Source organism: Jaculus jaculus, chromosome 1 (assembly GCF_020740685.1).
Source record: "Jaculus jaculus isolate mJacJac1 chromosome 1, mJacJac1.mat.Y.cur, whole genome shotgun sequence".
NCBI classification, from domain to species: domain Eukaryota; kingdom Metazoa; phylum Chordata; class Mammalia; order Rodentia; family Dipodidae; genus Jaculus; species Jaculus jaculus.
This window is the reverse complement of record NC_059102.1, coordinates 203,591,676-203,611,293: the sequence shown is the minus strand read 5'-3', so window position 1 is coordinate 203,611,293 and position 19,618 is coordinate 203,591,676. Positions and strand designations below refer to the sequence as shown.

The 19,618-nt window shown below is 38.1% G+C and overlaps 1 protein-coding gene across 3 annotated transcripts in view; it reads left to right on the top strand.

The window, feature by feature from the left end:
* The window catches only part of Dlc1 (DLC1 Rho GTPase activating protein), a 445,416-nt gene that overhangs the window by 222,273 nt on the left and 203,525 nt on the right, over positions 1-19,618 (top strand). For all 3 annotated transcript variants that reach the window (XM_045131177.1, XM_004657101.2, XM_045131701.1), the window contains one exon: positions 7,872-7,905. In XM_045131177.1, coding sequence (XP_044987112.1) covers positions 7,872-7,905 — 34 coding nt within the window. The remainder of the gene's footprint in view (positions 1-7,871; positions 7,906-19,618) is intronic.

The following is a 19,618-nucleotide window of genomic DNA, read 5'->3' as shown; positions in this document are numbered from 1 at the left end:
ACATTATCTAGGTAAGAAACAAAATTAAGTGGAAATCATGAACACCGGAGCTGGTTCAATGTCATAGTGACCATTGGTCTTCCTTTGACATAGAAGACAGTGTTACCTCACAGATGCTAGTCTATTTCAATTTGGTGACTAATGTTCTGTAGTAGTACGCAATTCACTTACCTGTTGAGATCTCAACAACCTTGCAACCAAAATGGCAGAGAATGAACAAAAATGTTGCTTTCCAAAATTAATGCATAGACCCCAGGTATAGCATCAGCTGATATAGAGGTAAACATTAATAATAATTTAATTTAGTACATATTATGAATAATAGGTACAAAAATAAAACTCATAAATTCATGCATTTTATTTCTAGTACTCATAAAGGAGAAAATGAGACATTTTCCTTATATTTCACAGATGATATCCTGAGGGTGTTTTGTGAAAAGGTGCACTTTGGGAAACCTGATGAAATGATCTTTAACTCCTCCACCACCATGAAGAAACTATTTCCATGAATTAAAAAGAGTTGACAATTAAAACTGGAGAAATACTTTGTAAACAAAAACATATAGTATCAGATTGCTAATCAGGCAATGAACTTCTTTGTTTAAATGAAAGCAAACTGAAATTATTGTGTGGCTCACCATATCATAGACTGGGATAGTTTCAAATGAGTCTGGAGATGAAGAGAGGATGCAAGCTAATTTTCCCATGTACCTTCTTATCTTTCATGGTTTCCAAACGAAAAAAAAAAAAAAAAAAAAAAAAAAAAAAAAAAAAAAAACACTGTGAATCCATGAGCACTTCCTAGTACTTGATGTTAACTCCAGCTCTTGCCATCACCATTATGCCCACAATGGGTTCTCGTGCCACATCTGAGTCACAGGCTATCCCAACAATGGGATATGTTCATCTCAACAATGAACAGTATTTTCCCATCATTTCTATTGACCTAATTACTCATTTTGAAATTTCCTCTATTAAATAATCTTGAGAACAAAAGTAGTGTTTAAAGGGAATGAAATGAATTATACTGTCAGTAATTTTTCTATTAATCAAAGCACTTTTTAGAAGGCAAATTAAGTAATTTCCCATTGAATAAAATGGAATAGTCCAGGCACTTGTACATAAACATATATGATATTTGAAAGCATACCAAAAAACACTGTTGAGGAATAAAAAGAAGAGAGGGAGGGCAGGAAAGAGAAAAGGAAGGAAGGAAGGAAGGAAAGAAGGATGGAAGGAAGGAAGGTTGAATCAGAGAGCCACTGGCTTTCCCCAGAACAGGCATGCCATCATTGTACCAGCTGGTACATTAGGCCTGGCTGGCCAGCCACAAAGCTTGCAGGGACCACTGCTGGTTATCACCATTGATGAGATTCCCCCGCTGCCCCCCAGCAGGCTATGTAGGTATTTCCCAGCATCCTAATAGCAACAGAGAGGAGGCTTCCAGCTCAACCCCAGCTTGATTTCTTAGTGATCTGCAGCCTATGCATATGGAGTATTTAGCAATACAGGTTTATCATCTACTTCTGATGGGCAACCAAAAAATCTTGGTAACAGTCTATATTGTTTTGGTGCCATCAGGAGCCTCTCTAGCCAACAACTCACTGGAAGTTAATCCCACTCCTGGAACTGAAACTTTCCTAATAACAATCTTTGACTACTGGGGGCAACATTATCCACCTCCACAAGATACTTCTGCCCAAACTCTCTCATTTTATCATTTGTCGTATTAGCTAGTCAAGAAGTAGGTTTCCATATGGCTTATTCATAAACCTTAAAATTTGATTAACCATCCTCCCACCTCCTACTCTCCTCTACTCTTTCCCCTTAGGCTATTCCTCTTCCCTTCCCCCAGTATTCTGTCCCTCTGGGTACATATCTACTGTACCTTCCCCTTAAACTCTGCCCTCTCCTCCCTTCTTCACAGCCCCTTTCTAGCTTCCTGGTGCAACATATATACAAATGTAGACATTGGATCTAGAATCCACATATGAGAAAGAACATGTGGTGTTTGACTTTCTGAGTCTGAATTACTTCACTTAGTATATTATTTTCCAGATCCATCAATTTCCCTGCAAATTTCATAATTCATTTGTCTTTACAGCTGAATGAGACTCCATTGTGTAACTATACCACATCTACATTATCTATTCATCAGTTGAAAGGCATCTATTCTGATTCCACTTCCTAGATGCAGTGAATAAAGCAGCAATAAACATGGATGAGCAAGTATCTCTGTAGTTATGAGTAGAGTCTTTAGGGTACATGCAAAGCAGTGGTATACCTGAGTCATATGGAGAATCTATTTTTAGCTGTCTCAGGAACCTCCATACTGATTTCCATAAGATCAGTCTTTAAAACATATTCTTGGTAGTTGCATTCTATGGTACTGATTCCGAAAAACAAAAAAGAAAATATTTACAAAACAAAATAAAAATATCTCTATAAGGTTATTGAATAGAAAATTTGGTGAGGTTCATTCATAGTCTGTCTGAGTGAGATTATATAATTATACAATGAAAATATAATTTATTATAGTGTTATTGTATAATTATAGTAAATACTAATAAAGAATAATGGATATTATTAAAACAAATAATGTTTTATACAAATAAAATCATATCATTTTAATCTAAAATCAACAAGAAGAAATTGAATCTATTAGAATATTTTAATCAACATTGTACCAAGGAGGGTTCTGATAAGGTGTCTATTTGTATGCTTCTGTTCATGGTAGAAGCTCTTGTGTGGTCGCTATAAGTTAGCAAAAGGTGCCAGGCAGTGGTCCTCCTGTAAGTGAAGAAAGCTTTCTGAGGATCAAGTCAAAAGAATGACATGTCTATAACATTTCCACAAGTCATGTCAAAATCAGTGTTTCCCTGAATGAATTTCACATCCAAAAACATGAACAGATGTACACACAATCTAAGCTTACATGCAGAGCTTTAAATGATCACATTATGTTAAATTGTTTCCTCCTCTTTTGGTGTTTTCTTTTCAATGACTTAAAAATTCCAACATAAAAACACTTTAACCAACCAAGTTAAATTAACATCTTTCCATGGGAGAGCTATTAGATGGTCCATATATAGGAGGGCACTGGTGGTTGGAAGACATAGAAAAAGTTATTTTCTATTACTTGAATGTTACAGAAAAGAATAAAAAAACATAAATGATTTTCCCTCTCATTTGGAAGTTATTAGTAGACTTTCCTTTGTTCCATTGAGAAAGAAGAAAATATGAAGTTACAGTGAACCCATATGGCCAGCAGGAAAATCCTATTTAATTGCTTTATTGCCAGAAATGTTAAATCACTTCCTGAGGAGGCAGTTCAAATAAAACATATGGCAGCCATTATCCAAAGCTCATCACAAATTCAAAAATGTGCTTTTTATGGGATCTCTCTTGAGCAGCAATCATAATTAGTATGTTAATTCCACAAACGTTTGATGAGCACCTACTTGGTACTAGAGTATATATAGCCAGCTTGGTAGAATACTCTGGGACTTAAGGACACCTAGCCACCCCCTTCTTGGAAGTCAAAGGTAAGACAAAATCTCCTGACTAATGCCTTCTTCCCAAAGCTTTAATGAACCATTCCATCTCTGCCTGATTAGAGTAGCTCTTATTACTTCAGGACTTCTTTTAACCCAACCAGTGAAGATGCTGAGAATCCTTTTAACATCCTCTGCATGGAACTACTCTTTGATTTTACGTATTTTTTAAATTAGATTGTGAGTTTCACAATGAAGGAAACTTTTTTGTTTTTTTGTTTTGTTTTTTTGTTTTCTGAGGTAGGGTCTCGCTCTAGCTTAATCTGACCTGGAATTCACTATGTAGTCTCAGGCTACCTTGAACTCATGGCAATCTTCCTACCTCTACCTCCCAAGTGCTGGGATTAAAGGCATGCACCACCACACCCAGCTAATGAAGGAAACTGATTCATACCAAAGATAATGTAAGGCATGGAATTCAGAGTCAAATAGCTGTAATCAACTGAAAACTGTCATTATTTTCTGAATGTTTTAATATCTTTCATCCCTGGCTAATTTGAGTGGTGGTGGTGGTGGTGGTTGTTTTTAGTTTTTCCTTTTTGGTTTTTCAAGGTAGGGTCTCACTCTAGGCCAGGCTGACCCAGAACTCACTATATAATCTCAAAGCGGCCTTGAACTCGCAGCTATCCTCCTATCTATGCCTCCAAAGTGCTGGTGTGTGCCACCACACCTAGCTCATCCCTGGCTAATTTGATAAACTTAAACAATTCATCCAAGGATAATTTTCTAGAAACACAATTTTCTATCAAGGACAAATCAGCCAAGAGCTATCCTTCCTGTTTTTATTTCTATTGCTAGATGCTCTTATTGTAACAGAGAAGTGATAGAAATCTAGGCTCATTGAACTTTGACTCTCTTTTCTCCACACTGTATAATGACCATTGCAGGTAGCTAGTGACAATGGGATTTAGTAACTTGAAAAAAAATGTAAAAGGAGCCGGGCGTGGTGGTGCACGCCTTTAATCCCAGCACTCGGGAGGCAGAGGTAGGAGGATCGCCGTGAGTTCAAGGCCACCCTGAGACTACAGAGTTAATTCCAGGTCAGCCTGGACCAGAGTGAGACCCTACCTCGAAAAACCAAAAAAAAAAAAAAAAAAAAATGTAAAAGCACATTGAGATATCATATAGCACTAGCCACATGTAATGTTGGCAGGGGGCACAGGAAGGCTAAAATATTGTTTTTTAATTCAACTCACTGATTATAGTTTTTATTAAATATTCCATGTGTTCAGGTATAGGTTTTTGTAATCAAATACAATGTAGAAAAGGCCTATGTTTGGTGCAAGTCCACTTGGGATTTGCAGCACATTTTCAATTTGTAGTAAATGCCTTAGCGATAATTATGTAATTTCTACCTGTTCTAACAGATATTCAAGCACAGATAATGTGTGCTCTGAGTCATTATCTTATCATGAAACCTCTCCGAACCTGCTTTCCCCTTCAACTCTAGTGTTCTGATGAGAGTGCTCAGAATCCAACTTGCCAATGGTTATGTCCTGACTGCCACTACTGACTATGACCACAAACAAGATTTGGTATGGTTGTTCTTGATTGTTTTGCTTCACACTCACTAGGACTAGTAAGTGTTATTTTTTATGCTGAGGAACTTCCAGCTCTAACATCCTTTCATTCCCCTCAACTGCTTTCACAACCTTGTCAATAATAATAAATACTTCTGCTTTTTTATATAAATATTTTTTGTTCATTTTTTATTTATTTATTTGAGAGTGACAGACATAGAGAGAAAGACAGATAGAGGGAGAGAGAGAGAATGGGCGCGCCAGGGCTTCCAGCCACTGCAAACGAACTCCAGACGCCTGCGCCCCCTTGTGCATCTGGCTAACGTGGGACCTGGGGAACCGAGCCTCGAACCGGGGTCCTTAGGCTTCACAGGCAAGCGCTTAACTGCTAAGCCATCTCTCCAGCCCAAGACTTCTGCTTTTGATAGAGAAAATTTTAACCTAAAACCCCTGATCAAAAGTATATTTTAGAGTTAGACTTAATTTATAAAACACAAGTATATATTCAATTCTGTTCTTAAGTACATTTCAGGGGAACCATAAAAAGAACAAACCACCAAAGTATAGAATTTTTTTTTTTTTTTTTGAGGTAGGGTCTCACTCTGGTCCAGGCTGACCTGGAATTCATGATGGAGTCTCAGGGTGGCCTTGAACTCATGGCGATCCTCCTACCTCTGCCTCCCAAGTGCTGGGATTAAAGGGGTGCGCGACCGCACCCAGCCTTAGAACTTTTTTCTTATAAGAGGAGTTAGTAGCTTTCCCACAGAGTTAAATCAAAGAAGTTATTATAGAGGAAGGAGAAATCAGATAATGCAATAATCAGACACTGATGCTCAGGAAGATGCTTGAAGCCCATGCTATGTGTTTGATGCCTTGCACTTCCCTTCATCCTCCACACTGCCACTCGATGGCCAGATGGCTATAGTTTTCAGGGTTCATACCTCCCAAACTCCAGAAAGTTCTGAACACCTAACTGTACATTAATGCTGAATCAAAAAAGACCTTCAGCCAGGAGTGGTAGAGTAAGACCCTACCTCAAAACAAACAAACAAACAAACAAAAAAACTTCAATATAGATCATTCTTACCAAAACAAAAGCCTTCTCAAAAAGTCGGGCATGGTGGCACATGCCTTGAATCCCAGCACGAGGGAGGCAGAGGTAGGAGGATCACCATGAGTTCAAGGCCAGACAGCCTGAGACTACATAGTGAATTCCAGGTCAGCCTGGGCTACAGCCATAAAGAGAGCTTTACCTTATTTAAGTAACTACACCAATCTCCAGATGCAAAACTGGTCATTGCAGCAGTACCTATCTCATGAAGACCTACACATGCAGATAGAAATTGTTATGTAGGCTGTTTCCATGCACTTATCTATACCAGAGATGTACTTGGACCTCTCTGTCTCATTCTCTCATAGGTGCACCTCTCACATGTATACTCATTCCCAACAAAATTACCCAGGTGAGAGTGCCTTTCTTGCTTCAATTCTATAGGCAAAGTGACCTAATGATAGGAAGAAACATCATTTTCAGAACTAAGCTGTGGCCTATAGTTGTAGAAACCATCAAATCACATTTATTTTGCATGTGTGCATGCACGTATGTGTGTGTGTGGTGTGGTGTGGTATGCATATATGATGTCACCTGTGTGCTGTATGCACTTGTATGTACTTAGGTGGTACCCTGTGCACTCACCTGTGGCAGGTTGTGCTCACCTGCAGTGGCTGCAGTGGCCAGAGAACTTCCGGAGTCTCTTAGTGATCCTGAAGCTTGCTGGATTTTGTGTGCATGAATGTGTGGCAATTCTTAAGTCTCTGCTTCCCATAGGACTTGAGCTACAGATGTATGTAGCCACTCCCACCTACTTCTGTGGTCTCTAGGGATCAAACTCTAGTTGTCTCTCTAGCCTCCTCAGGTGCTCATGACTATACAGAAAGTGTTCATAACTGCTAGGTCATCTCATCATCCCATCTCACAGAATTTTTAAAGCCTCTATTATAAATTAATACCTCTATGCTAACTTTTGAACACAAGAGTAACCAAAATAGTGAGAAGCAGAAATTTATTTAATTCATTTTAGGGTGTTCACAAAGAACAGCACTAGACAGATATGTTTGTAAGTCTTTTATAGCATTTCATTGTATCTCATTCTGAACCATGTGTATAAAATGGTTATAATGATAAATATTGGGAATGGAACGTTTTTAAAACATTTCCTATCAGCAAATTAGTTCACAGGGTCCACACTCTGTGTACTAAGCAGTTAAGTGGTTCTTTTCTGATTACCTGCAATGCTCTTTAGAGGATTCAGTTCTTCCAGGAGAGCTGTGAAGCACATGTGATTATCCTCACTTTATGCAAGAGGGTTCTGGGCAGAGAGAGGAGAGAAAGAGAGAGATGAGATAGCTCATTCAAGATCACACAGACAGTAAGGGAAAGGGCAGGGACTTAAAATGCCTAGACACTGACCAAATCATTTGCTTTATCTTCTAAAAGTAGAACAAAAAACTAAACTACAAAAATTCTACAAAAAATTTAGAGTACTTTAGTCTGATACACTGCCAATGTCTTTTTAAAGATAACATGGATATGCTAGACTGAGTCTATCTCAAACAAGAAAATAATTATATGTGGTTGTGAAGCTGTCACAACCAGATCTGATGACTTCACAGAATGCTCCACAATGCTTTTTATTTTTGTGAAGATCTACTGTGTACTAAATTTATGTTATTTTATTTTTAATACCATAATGTTTTTTTATAATAAGACCATAATTTTTTTGCTTTTTTTTTTCAGGCTGTTCTAGGTATTTCAGAGAAAGAAAAGGCTGGTGAGTTGACATTTTGGTTGTTTTACCTCTTACCTACTTTAGAATGCAATCTCATCTTAAAGTAGATCTTTCGCTCTCTAAAATGTACTAACCTTATCAGTGTCTGAGGAAAAAATGTTAATGTTGAGTTCCTAATAAATAAATCTGTTTTATCCAACATGTAACTAAAACAGAGTTCTATGACATAATGAAATATTGTGTTGGAATAAGACTTCTAGTAGCCTTTCAAGTAACTGCAACCACAATTTTTGTTTCTTAAAGAAAAGAATTTGATGTTTGTTAATGTTCTGAGGAATAGTCTTTGCAATGACCATTTGGTTGTTTGTAATTGGCCAAGGTTTATTTCTGAATCTTAAGTAACTTGCGCAATGGTCATAGAAATAGATGCCGTTGATGTTTAAAGATCATGCTATTTGATCAAAACTACTTGTGAAGTATTATATGTTTGGCAATTTTGTGGGAAAATAGAAAAAGACTATGATGATGAAAAATGGAGATTTGAAAAATGAGGCATGGATTGGTGTCATGGGCTTTAAATGAATCTTTTGATACTTCTCAATATTTCCTTATGTGTTCTATCAAATGAAAATAAAAAAAAACAGCAAAAAGAGTTTGAATGTGTACCTCCAACTTGAAGCACATCACTTACTTCATAGATATGTGAAGGTTTAAGAGCAATCGTAATATTTTCTAAGAGAAAAATGTCATGATTTCAAATACATTTAAGATGTTTAGAATTTCTCTAATTTCTTTTTTATATAAGGCGTGTTCATCTTTTAATCCAGAGATCTTATTTATGTAGCTAGATAGTTTTCATATAAAATTCTTCCTAGTGCTTTCCATCTGTAAGCTAAATGTTTCTCTCATATTTCATCTGGATCTGATTTCTTCACTCTGATTGTGTGTGTGTGTGTGTGTGTGTCCTGGAAATTCTTGGGTCTCTGCTCCCATAGGACTTAAGCTACAGATGTGCACAGCCACACCCATCTGTTTCTGTGGATTCTGGGGATCAATCTCACCCCAAAAAAGGAAGAAATTATAGAAGTTATGGAAATGTTGCATGTGTCCATCCAAAAGGAGGAGCTATATTTAGCATGTGTTTGCATCATATGGACTAAATATACATATTACATGAATTTAAATTAAAATTTCTAGATCTTGTTGGCTACATAGTTAGAATAAGAAATAAAGGGCTAAGTGTGCTTATACATCTCAAAGAAAGAGAAACTCAAAGCCCTATTTTATCTTGAATTATGACATTCTCTGTAATTCCCCAGATTTAAACCAAGTGTGTAACAGGGAAAAGTTGTCATCTTATTCCAGAATATCAGCAAACTCTTTCATCTTCTAAGGAGACCACTTAGATGTGAACGGTTGGCTGAAGGGGAGGGAAAGTAGAAATAGTATGCCCTTACTTGAGATAGGCAAAGATCTCCCTGTTCCATCTTCTTAAGCGGCTTCTCTTTGAAAGGGAGAAGTAATTCATTGTATTGAGTTTCTTGAATATATTGAAAACATTTTAACTACAACTCATTGAGTGCAAAAAAGAATGCAGGGACCACTTCTGTTCATCATCCTTGAAATTTCCTCTTCCCTAGCAATAAAATCAACTTGAAATTGTCACTCTTTATAGTATTTTAAGACATTTCTAGACCTATGAGGCACAAGTTCAAAGTATTGATAGATTGTTTGGTGATGTAGATCTGTAATCCTAGCATTGAGAAGGTTTAGGCTAGAAGATAACATGTTCAAGGATAGTCTATATCACATAGTGAGACTATCTCAGTAAACAAATAGATGTTGGGAGATGGTTCAATAGGTAAAGTGCTTGCCGCATAAGCACGAAGACCTGAATTTGGATTCCCAATACTCATGTAAATGCTGCACATGCTTATAATCCCAGTGCTGGGGAAGCAAAGTCAGAAGGATTCCAATGGTTTGATTACTAGCTTGTCTAGCAAAATCGAGGATATCTAGACTCTATCTCAAAAACAAAATAAATAAATAAGGTGGAAAGCAATAGAAGATATCTGACATCTACCTCTGGCTTTCACACACACACAGCACAGCACATACACACCAGGTTAGACAAGGTGATGCATGCCTGTTATTAGCACTGTGAGGCTGATTCAGAAGGACTGTTGTGAATTTAGGGACTGTTTGGGCTACCTAGCAAGGTTCAGACTAGTCTGGAGCCAACCTATAAAAGAAAAATAAATAAATGAAAGGAGAGAAAAGGTTAATAGACACAATTCAGGGTTTCTATAAGATATCTATGAAGAAAGGGACCAGTACAGGTACATATACTGCTGTGCCCCAGGCACATGTTTTTCGGTCTCCAATATGTAATAACCCAGGTTGAATCTAGGTTTGGTAAAACATAACTTCTCTTCTACATTAAAACCTTAGAACAACTAGAATGTTCTCCAGAATTGATTTTGATTTAGATTCCTTGACAATTTGCTATGCCTATGAGGAAATATAGTTGTTTATACTATAAATATAAGAAATTATTTCTTTAAAAGTGAACTTATCTGTCAAGACAAATCCTTATGTTTGAAAGTTTAATGAATAATGGCAACAGACTGGATAATTCAAAAAAGAATATGATTTATTTCAGAAGTTTGTGAAAGACTGTAACTATCTAGGCAATCTAATTCTTGTATTTCCAAACCTTATCATGTTCTATTAAAATTATTGTGTGCTTTGGATATAAATGTGGCACTCTTTATTCTCAGCTCTGAGAGACTCTATTCTTGAGCTCCAACTAGAGAGAGGACTAGTTATGAGGCAGAGGACACAAAGTCTTCAAGGACAATTGACCTCCTAAATAGGATTAATCTTCATGCCCACCCCTAAGGCCTGCCATTTTTTTTCCCTGTCTTGCTAAATGAATGCAATCTGTTGTTCCTTACTTTAAAAAAAAAAAAAGTCTGTTTTAATCTGTGTGACCTCTCATCCAAACCAACTGGAACCAACTCTGGTGGCTTTGTGAAGCACTGAACAACCTCATTTGGGATACATTCCATTCATCATTCCTGTACTGAAATTGTGTCATTGTCTCCATGTGGCCATGAGTAGCCATCTTCTGTTCTCATCCATGCCACCTGGATATCACAGGCCAGTGGCAACATTTCGACTGCTTTCCCCTCCCGTGAGGACAAACGCTCCCAGTGGAGCACTTCTGAAACAGTGTGCTGCAGGTACAGTCCATGAGTGCTACAAACAGCAGCATGTTCCAGACATAGTGGGTTCTTCTGAGAAAGCAATGATGACGAAGCATGGGGTCTGCCCCGAAGGAACTCTAGTTGGGGAATAATCCCCCAGGTACTCCATTCCTCAATACAAAAATAAATTAACCCTCTTTATTCAAAACTTTCGTAGAAAAAGAAACATTATAAAATAGTGTTTGGGGCTGGTGATGTAGCTCAGCACTTAAGGCACTTGCCTGCAAAGCCTAATGACCTGGGTTCGATTCCTCAGTACCTACATAAAGCCAAATGCACAAACTGGCACAAGCAGCCACTAGAAGCCCTGGCATTTGCATATATTCTCTCTCCCCCTCTTTCTTTCTTTATCTCTCTCTCTCCCCCTTTCCTCCCGGCTTGCAAATTAATAATAAAAATAAAATAAAATAGTATTTTCAGGAAACTGCATCAGAACATGCACTCTTAGGATCTGAATTTGTTTTGAAAGTAATTAGACTTCCCACACAAGCATATGGATACACTTGGGATAACAAGTTTAACATAGGCTACCCTATGAGGAAGAAAAGAAAGAAAGAGAGAGGGGGGGGAAGAGAGAGGGGAAGGGAAATGGAGGGAAGGAAAGAAAGAGGGAGGGAAAGAAAGAAGGGAGAGAGATACAGAGAAAGAGAGGACAGAAGAAAGAAAAGAAAAAAAGAAAAGGGAGAGGGACAGAGGGAGGAAGAAAGGAAAGGAAGGAGGGAAGGAAGGAAGGAAAGAAGGGATGTAGAGTAGGAAGGAAGAGAGGGCATGTCCATTGTCAGTGGATAATGCTACTAGAATATTCTGTAGCACATCTACTTCCTGTCTGTGTAGCCTTTCAGCATGTTACATAACTTCCTCATTCCTGTCATTTGTGGAGTGTAAATAAAGAATCTGACATTCTGATCTTGTAAGCAACAATGCTTGGCAGAAAATGGAACCTAAAAAAGGACAGCTGCTTCTTATGATAGTTAGTTGTCCTCATAACCATTGTGTGCACAGGCCGCAGAGATGAGAGCCCATGTCACTGCTGTCCATGCACGCTTGAGGACGCCAAGTGACAGCTAAGCCCCTGGCCATGTGGAACAGAAAGATCATTTTCTGCTCACATCTGAGAGAGTTAACTCACACATTGTCTAGGTATCACAGTCTAGACACATTTTATTATTATTATTATTTACACATATTATATTACATGTACTATATTACCCATATTATTCATTGGTCACATTTTAACCTCTCGTTAGAAATTATTTCAAGAAGAGGTTGAAATTTTCTCTTGTGAGCAGCTAACTTCAATATCTTCAAAAAATTAATCTGTTAAAAAATTAATCTGTTGCCGGGCATGGTGGCGCACACCTTTAATCCCAGCACTTGGGAGGCAGAGGTAGGAGGATCGCCGTGAGTTCGAGGCCACACGTAGTGAATTCCAGGTCAGCCTGAGCCAGAGTGAGACCCTACCTCGAACCCCCCCCCAAAAAAATAATGTACCTCTGATTTTACCACAATTTTGTTATCATGCTGTATTCCCAGCCTCTGGGGCAATTGGATCCTGTCTACCAACAATATAACTAGTCTCCTGCCCTGCCCTCCCTTCGTTCTGCATACAGCCCTGTGAACATCAGCTCTTGCTTATGCCTCCTCTATTCTTTCTGGCATCACACTCACTCAGGGTTCCATTTTTCACTGGAATCTCACTGTCCATAACTGGTTTTCCTGCCTCATCATTATACCCATCTATACTGCATTGCTGCACTAGTTCTCTAAGAGAAGCATAACCTGGTGATATCAGTTATGGCTCCATTTTCTAAATCTTCCTGGTTCCTGTAGAATACAAATTGGACTTTCCTTCTTAACAGACCATTTGTAATCTGGATGCAGCATAGTTAATTGAAGGCACTGGACATGTTTTGCCCCTTAGATCCATCCTCCGTCTTACTGCTTGCTGAACTTCGACTAAATCAAAGGGGATTTCTTTCCTGACCTCCTCAGTCAGCCAGCAAGAAGCCTCAGCAGGAAACCGAGGTTGGGAGTGCTGGGACAGTGAAGTAGACAGTTCATGCCCCCAGCTGCCCAGAGTCACTGCTGGTGTCTGTTAGGTGGCCATTTCCACAGACGTTCTCGGGTTCTGACAACCATTTTCTTGCATTGCTCTGCGATTTCCCTGCAGCTTTTCAAAGGCCTGTTGCTCAACTCTGCTCAGCTTGCCCTTTGTTTCTCACTAGGAATCTCGCTGATGATACACATAACAATATTTTCTGTTTCTCTGGCTGTAGTCTATACATCCAACCAGAAAACTCCTTCTGATTTTGTATCTTTCTGCTTTTGCCTAGATCTGGGGAAGGGACCAATCTTATTTTAAAAAAAAAGAGAGAGATGTTAAGTAGAAACAGCAATGGAAGTAGATAGAAAGATGACTAATTCAGAAAAAAAAATTGTAAGAACTGTGTATTTTTATCCTAGATGAAAATACATTTTATCTGATAGAGCAAAGATGTATCTACACTAATGGTTAAAATGCATCTTCAGAGCTAGGGAAATCTGTCAATGGATAAACGAACTTGCTTGCAAAACCTGATGGCCAGGGTTCAGTTCCTCAGTACCCATGTGGAGTTCCTTTGCAACTAGCTTGCTGTTTCTCTCTCTCTCTCTCTTTTTCTCTGTATCACAAGTAAATAAGTATTTTGAATGTGTTTTCTATTCTAATAGAAACATGCAAATTAGAAATTTAGTACACTTTGTCACTAAAATGTTATTCTCAATACATTTAAAAAATAATAATATGGGTTACTATAAAAATCTCTCATTTTAAAATTAAAACAAAAATCTTGCAAATTTTGTCAAGTTACATGGCAGCCTATGGGCCATTATTATTAGTGACACTTTCCCCCTTCCCCTCTATGAAAATTCTTTATCTTATTAACAAGTAATATTGCCTCCTTGATAAATTATTATTTTTTTTATTGATTGTTCTATGCTCCTAAAAAGAAAAACTATGTTTTCTGTTTCAGTTTTGTTCCCTTGCTTAGTTGTCCTCTTCTCTGGGCCATGAACTTGTCTTGGTCAACAATATTGTTTTTGTGTGCTCTTAAACTAAAGCAGTGCTTCCCTGTCATAGGCGTTCTGTAAATATATTATAACCAGATAGTTATTATCACAAAGATGCATTGCCTTCAATATTCATGATCTAGCATTAACATAGCTCTGAAACTTTTTACTTCACTTTCTGTCTCCTTCCCTCCATTCATCCCACTACCCTCCACAACTGCCAAATATCTGGGCCAGATAATTGATTAATGGTGCAATTGAGAGATCTACTGCATGAAAATGTGTAAAGGGTATCTTTTGATGTGACTTTGGTTTAGATTCTTAGTGATTTCTCTTAGAATGCATGTGCTTCTGCCTTGAGGTTATTTGGTTGGCTGTAAAATGTTAGAAATTAAGATAATAGATAACTACAGCCTGAAATTCTGGGGAAGTCATCTTTTAAAGGCACAAAACAGAGTTGGAGCCTCCATAAATCTGTGCTGTGGTGAGCAAGGTAGAAAATAGGAATTAAACACTTATTTGTTTTTAAGCTTTTTAAAATTTTTATTTATTTATTTAAGAGTAACAGAGAGAGAAAGAGGCAGAGAGAGAGAGAGAGATTGAGAGAATGGGTGCTCCAGGGCTTCCAGCCACTGCAAACGAACTTCAGACGCATGCACCCCCTGCGCATCTGGCTAACGTGGGTCCTGGAGAATCGAGCCTCAAACCAGTGTCCTTAGGCTTCACAGGCAAGCACTTAACTGCTAAGCCATCTCTCCAGCCCTGTGTTTAAACTTTTAAAAAAATTTTTATTTATGTATTTATTTATTTATTTGAAAGAGGGGGGAAAAGAAGCAGAGGAAGAGAATGGACCTGCCAGGGCCTCCAGCCACTGCAAACTCCAGACGCATGTGCCACATTGTGCATCTGGCTTACATGGGTACTGGGAAATAGAACCCTGGTCCTTAGTCCTTGCATGGAAGCACCTTAAACGCTGAGCCATCTCTCCAGCCCTCAGACACTTCTTTGTGACAAATGTGTGTGAGGCGAAACCAGAGTTTCCATAATTTCAGCCCATGCGTGTTGTAAACATGCTAAATAACAAAGCCCAGACTTGGTGCCATTTGGTAATCATTTTCTTGGCGGCCTTTGATCACTAAAAAGGGAAATACAGTTGAAAAAAAAAGTTTAAAAGCTGAAAAATTAAAATGGAAAGACACTTGCCCCTTTTCCAGTCTAATTATCATTGCTTGGCCCAGTTATCCTGTAAGAATTTCACTCTCAACCATGTTCTAATACTTATAAATCCAAAGAAAGTGTTGGCAGAAAAAAAAAAAATAGTACAGCCCATTTCAGAATTCTTCACAAAGCTCTTTCTGGTTTTATGTCCCCAGTTTAGGATGAACCACATTGGTTTTATTTGTGCCTCCCACACACTAAACCATGAGTGTCTTGAAAGACAGAATTTGTTTTATTCAACTCTTTATTCCAGTGACCGGCATTCTTGTGATGTTTGGTAAATAAACGAATCAATTAGAAATACACTTAAAATCTGCAAATGCTTTACTTTCTGTGTGGTACTCTCAAAGCCAAATGTAGAACCGTCTAATTCTCCATGAAGCTCTTCCTATAACTGAAGGGCTCCAGCTGTCTCACAGTCTTCAGCAGTGTCTGAAAATTGCCTTTATCTAGCCAGGCTGGGCTTTCGCCAACATTCCAAATTCTCTATTCTCTTTCACTCTCAGAAAATGACTTAAACTATTTTTATACAAATGGCATATAAATACTTACTTGCTTCATTTTTTTTAAGTTTTATGATCTCCACTTGGCTGTTTTTTTGTGGGGAAGGAATTTAGGATATGCCCACACATAGCCTCTCAGTTTCTCTGAAACCTAATGTAAACTAATCCATGAAAAGTTGGCTGTGGTTGACTAGACTGTTAAGGGGAAATACATTAACTTTTCAGGTAACAGGAATTCATGAAAAATATAAGCACTCTATTCTTCTTTATTTTGGATAGTTTTATACATGCAGATAATATAATATGGTCATTTTTGCCTCCGTGATCCTGTCTTATCCCCCTTCAACTCCTACTAAACTCCTTTTTCACCAACTGGTCCCCTTCCAGCATTCATATATGTTGTAGTTATTTTGTGACCCAAAGAGTTAAATTAGGGTTGCTTTCATGAGTATGGATAGGGAGTAATTTACTAGCGTATGGGCAACTTACCAGTAGTTACACCAATAAAGAGCATGACTCCCCCCACCCCATCAACCATGCTAACAGCTCCTCTGGGAGGAGAGTTGTGGTCTTATGAGCCCCTCCCTGTCCATGATGGAATGTAGGTGGGCTCAATATTAAGCCAGCTATTCTTAAATGTCAATGATTTTAAACTCCATAAATTTTCAGTCGTTTCTAAGGTTCATATTTTTAACATATTACTAATTAAGTAACACAGTTTTCTATATCTTTCTATATCTAGAACCAATAAAATGTTCCATTTTGCCTCAGTTATATTTCAAGCAACACTGATACATAAGTTCTCCTATCTAGTTCCAAATCATCTGTTAGATTGTGCACCAGGCGTGGTCTCCTCAGGTCTCTACAGCTGGAGGTACTTCTGCATTTTTCTTTCAGTGCTTAGTGTTTCCTATGATGTCCTGACGTTTGCAACTTATCTTCCACATTAAACCATGGGCTACTTCAATCCTGATTGTAAACCTGACTGGACTGAGAGATGTTTAGGACAGATGTCTGGGAAGGATTTTCAGACATGATGGCAACATGAGGGCTCTAAGCTAACCAATGATCCAATCTACTGATGGATTCAAAATTTGCATAGATGTTGGAAGATAACAAAACTATGAGAAGGTAGTGGCTAGCTGGAAATATGTCACTTATCGTATATCTTGCCCTGGCCTCTATCCTGTCTCCCCTTCTGTGCTTCCTGGCCACTATGGGGTTAGCAGCCTCTGTCACAGGCTGCTGCCAGCCTGAGCTGGGCTCATATAAATAGATAAAACTGATCTTAGAATGAAATCTCTAAAACCATGAACCAAAATAAATCCTTCCTCCACTTAAGTTGGCTCTTTCGGGTACACAACAGTGATGAAAAGCCTTACTTACCATTTCATGTCTACTTCTGAGTGTGATACTTTGCAAACAGCAAGTACTTCAGAAATATTTTTGGGAAAAAAATAATTAAATGAATGAATAAATAAATAAAAAGAAAAAAATGAAATATTTTTGGAACCATCTGCTTATTAGGTATTGTAGTTTCCTTAGTATTGCTGGACCAAAAGCAACTGCCAAGAGGAAAGGGTTTGTAGTTACAGTCTTGATATTTCTTCTTCTGAAAATCTTGGTGAACACTTTGTTCCTCTCATTATTCTCTGAAGGAAGGGCTTTTGGAGGTGTCAAGAGCTGTTATGAACTACAATATGGGCCAGTGGAACAGTTTTGCATTTCAGTGTTTCAATTGTCATTGACCTTGTATATATAGAAAAATTAATTTATCACTTTAATCTTTTCTAAAGAGAGCCAATTTATGAAAGGGCCTTTTTGCTTCAGTTTTATTTAGAGAATGAAAAAAGAGCTTTCATTTAGTTTGAAATCATATCTGATCATTTCTTTGATGCCTTAGAGTATTTCATTTATAGAGTTTCCAGTGTGTGGATTATTGTTCTATTACTTTTATTGATGATGTGAATATATATAGAAATATGTACCCATGTAGTAATTGTAAATTGATTCTGGTTTCCTTGGAGTGGTACATTTACTCTGGAAGTTTCATGTAACAAAGACTGGTTTTCATCTATTAGAGATGAAATGACCTACAATAATGCTAACATGACATTCTTTTCTTCTCTTACTGACCCTGTATTAGTTACAAGTACTTTGATTTGTTTTTCTCTTGGCAACAGTTTGAAATCAATACTTCTCCCAGGTGAATACATGGCCAATTGTGTGTAAGAGTTAAGATATGACTTTGGCATATGGTTTATCTGAGTGATAAATTCTCAATAGTTGTTCATTTTTTTTTAGAGTTTTTTTTTATTTTTTTTTTTATTTATTTGAGAGCAACAGACACAGAGAGAAAGACAGATAGAGGGGGAGAGAGAGAATGGGCGCGCCAGGGCTTCCAGCCACTGCAAACGAACTCCAGACGCGTGTGCCCCCTTGTGCATCTGGCTAACGTGGGACCTGGGGAACCGAGCCTCGAACCGGGGTCCTTAGGCTTCACAGGCAAGCACTTAACCACTAAGCCATCTCTCCAGCCCAGTTGTTCATTTTTATAACCAATGAACTGACGCCCAAGAGGAGGTCACCATCCACCTTGCTGCTGTGTGAAGGTTCTGTGGAAAATTATTCAGGGGAAGAATAGATCATGGATAGAAGATGTTATTTTATTCTGTTTAACCAGGTGGAAAAGATCTCACAGAGCCCTTCAGATGCTGCTTAAGTAAAATGATCACCAAAGGATTCTCACCTGCCACACAAGAACATTGTGCTTGTTTTTAAAAATTTCACAACTACAGGGATGGAGAGATGGCTCAGCATTTAGGTATACTTCTTGTGTAAGCACAACGGCCTGTGGCATGTGGAAACTGCCAGAGTTCCAGTCTCCAGACCCAGCATAGACAGTTGGCCCATGGCCTTGTATGCCTATAGCCCAGTCCCATAGGGGAGCAGAGACCCAAGAATCATAGGAGCCCTGCAAGGTCAGTAAAGAAACTGACTCAAAGCAGGCGAAAAGCAATGGAGTCTAACACCCAACACTCTAGCTACCATAGGTGAGTGTCCCCTCAGTAGCCACAGGAAAGCACAAGGGCTGCCACACCACACCATACAAACAAACACATAAATAAAAAAGAAAACACCAACCGTGAGTGAGTTTTCACAGAATTTTCCATCTAATATGACCAAGCCACATATAATTAAATCCATGGGAAGTATAACCCTGGATAAGAAGGGATAACTATACCATGGAGTTAAAGTGACCTATTTAATACATTTGTAATGCAAAACTTTTTCTATACAAACCTCAGAGGTAATAAAATTTGTTACACTCTTCATTTGTTTAAAAAATATTTTCACCTTTCTTCTTCATTTAAAAGGAAATTTCTTCTCAAGTACTGCCTATACTAAATTTCTGTCCTTTGAAATTGTGTCAAGTTTTCAAAAGAAAAACCACTTCTACTAAGAATATCACTGATGACTCTAATTTATTGAGTAACCACTATGTACTTCTGAGAAGATAGCAAGGCATTTCCTCTATATTATTTGTACAGTACTCACTAAGCTAAGTTCATGAATCTCTCCCGTTCCAAAGCCAGTGTTTCTCCACATTCCCATGTTTGGGCTCACCATCTCTGCCAAAGATGACCAAAATTAGTAAAACCACACTATCTCATACAATTTATAATATTGCTATCTTTATGCCTTTGCGCCTGAAGT